The sequence below is a fragment of the Fukomys damarensis genome, unplaced genomic scaffold (genome assembly GCF_012274545.1).
Source record: "Fukomys damarensis isolate Sample0158 unplaced genomic scaffold, DMR_v1.0_HiC HiC_scaffold_70051, whole genome shotgun sequence".
In the NCBI taxonomy this organism is placed as follows: domain Eukaryota; kingdom Metazoa; phylum Chordata; class Mammalia; order Rodentia; family Bathyergidae; genus Fukomys; species Fukomys damarensis.
This window is the reverse complement of record NW_022970963.1, coordinates 1-1,420: the sequence shown is the minus strand read 5'-3', so window position 1 is coordinate 1,420 and position 1,420 is coordinate 1. Positions and strand designations below refer to the sequence as shown.

Here is a 1,420-nt window from a genome sequence, read left to right as displayed (position 1 = left end):
GGGGCCCTCTGTGAGGCTTTGGTGGGGCTTCTGTCCCAGTGATTGGCATTACACTTTCTTTGGGATTTTCTTTCTCCAAAGGGAGTATAAAACCCAAGACTTGAAAGCCTACTGATGAACAAGTCAAATCGGACCTCCTGGTCTACTGCTTAAAGACCCACTGCCCTTTGATTTGACAGGTCACGTGACTATCTCAGCAACCCAGGCTGGCTAAACTCTAAGGGCTTGGGGCCCTGTTTTGACCTATAAAAGGAAATGCCCTGAGGCCCGCATGCTTCTCCTCTTCTAGGCTGGCAAAGCCCACAGGCTGAGTGCTGAGGAGAGGGATCAGCTGCTGCCCAACCTGAGGGCCGTGGGGTGGAACGAGCTGGAAGGCCGTGATGCCATCTTCAAGCAGTTCCACTTCAAAGATTTCAACAGGGTATGTCAGGGGAGGGAACAGCATGCCAGCCTGGGGTGGAGGATGCCCTGTGGACTTGTTCCCCTGCTTCAAGTCCTGGTGGCCAACCCCAGCTGACTACACTAATCTGGTCTATTTGTGTGCTATGCCAGTGGCAAATTCACTTCCCTGAATAACTGCGAAGTGTCGGGAAGATGGGCCCGGGGCCCTCCCCACCTGGAACTTTTAGAAACAATCTTTAGAGGACTTAGTTCATCCGTAGCAAACAGATGTACATCTAGTGACATTGTAATAGCCAAAAGACCTGTGCTCTTCACCTTGCTGCTGATCCTAGTAACCAGACATCCTTCCTGCTAGAGAGACAGCCTCTAACTCAAGCCTTGGGACAGGAAGTTCCCAGGGGAAAGGACCAGAGACAGGGACTGTGCCTAGAGGAAGGAAGTCTATCGTCCTGCACCTGGAGCTTATAGTGGCCATAAAAAGGTACCCGGGCATCTCTTCCTCAGAACACTCAGCTGGGTCTTGCTTCACTCATACAGGCTTTTGGCTTCATGACCAGAGTGGCCCTGCAGGCCGAGAAGCTGGACCACCATCCCGAATGGTTTAACGTGTACAACAAGGTGAGTGGGGCCAGGTGCGCTCTTGTGCTCTGCCCCAGGCCAGTTCTGAGAATGCCGACTTACTCATAAGGCTCTGCCGTGGGCCTGCCTCACCTGTTCATTCGGTTCATCTCCTTCGACCCAACATAAACACCCCTCCCAGCCTGGCAGTCTCACTACAAACTAAGGAAATGCAAATTAAAACACTGAGATATGTGGCCTTAAGGTAGACACTAAAAAGTCAAAAGCCAAGACAGGCAATGCTGTGGGAATAGGACATACTTATTCATTGTTAATAGCTCTAAATGGCTATCTTTCCAGAAGGAAGAATGAAATAAGAACTGGGAACTCAGAATATCTGTGCATAGCAAACAGACTGTCTGCTCAGTGAACTGAGTAATGGTCATTACATGACTGCCAT

At 50.4% G+C, this 1,420-nt stretch overlaps 1 protein-coding gene across 1 annotated transcript; it reads left to right on the top strand.

Annotated features, from left to right (window-relative positions):
* Positions 1–289: 289 nt before the first annotated feature.
* Positions 290–1,172, top strand: LOC109117932 (pterin-4-alpha-carbinolamine dehydratase-like; the record flags this gene model as incomplete). The annotated part of the gene is made up of 2 exons (XM_019207046.2): positions 290–421; positions 940–1,172. Coding segments are annotated over 2 exons (282 nt in total), but the record flags the coding sequence as incomplete, so codon positions are not given.
* Between the last annotated feature and the right edge of the window lie 248 nt (positions 1,173–1,420).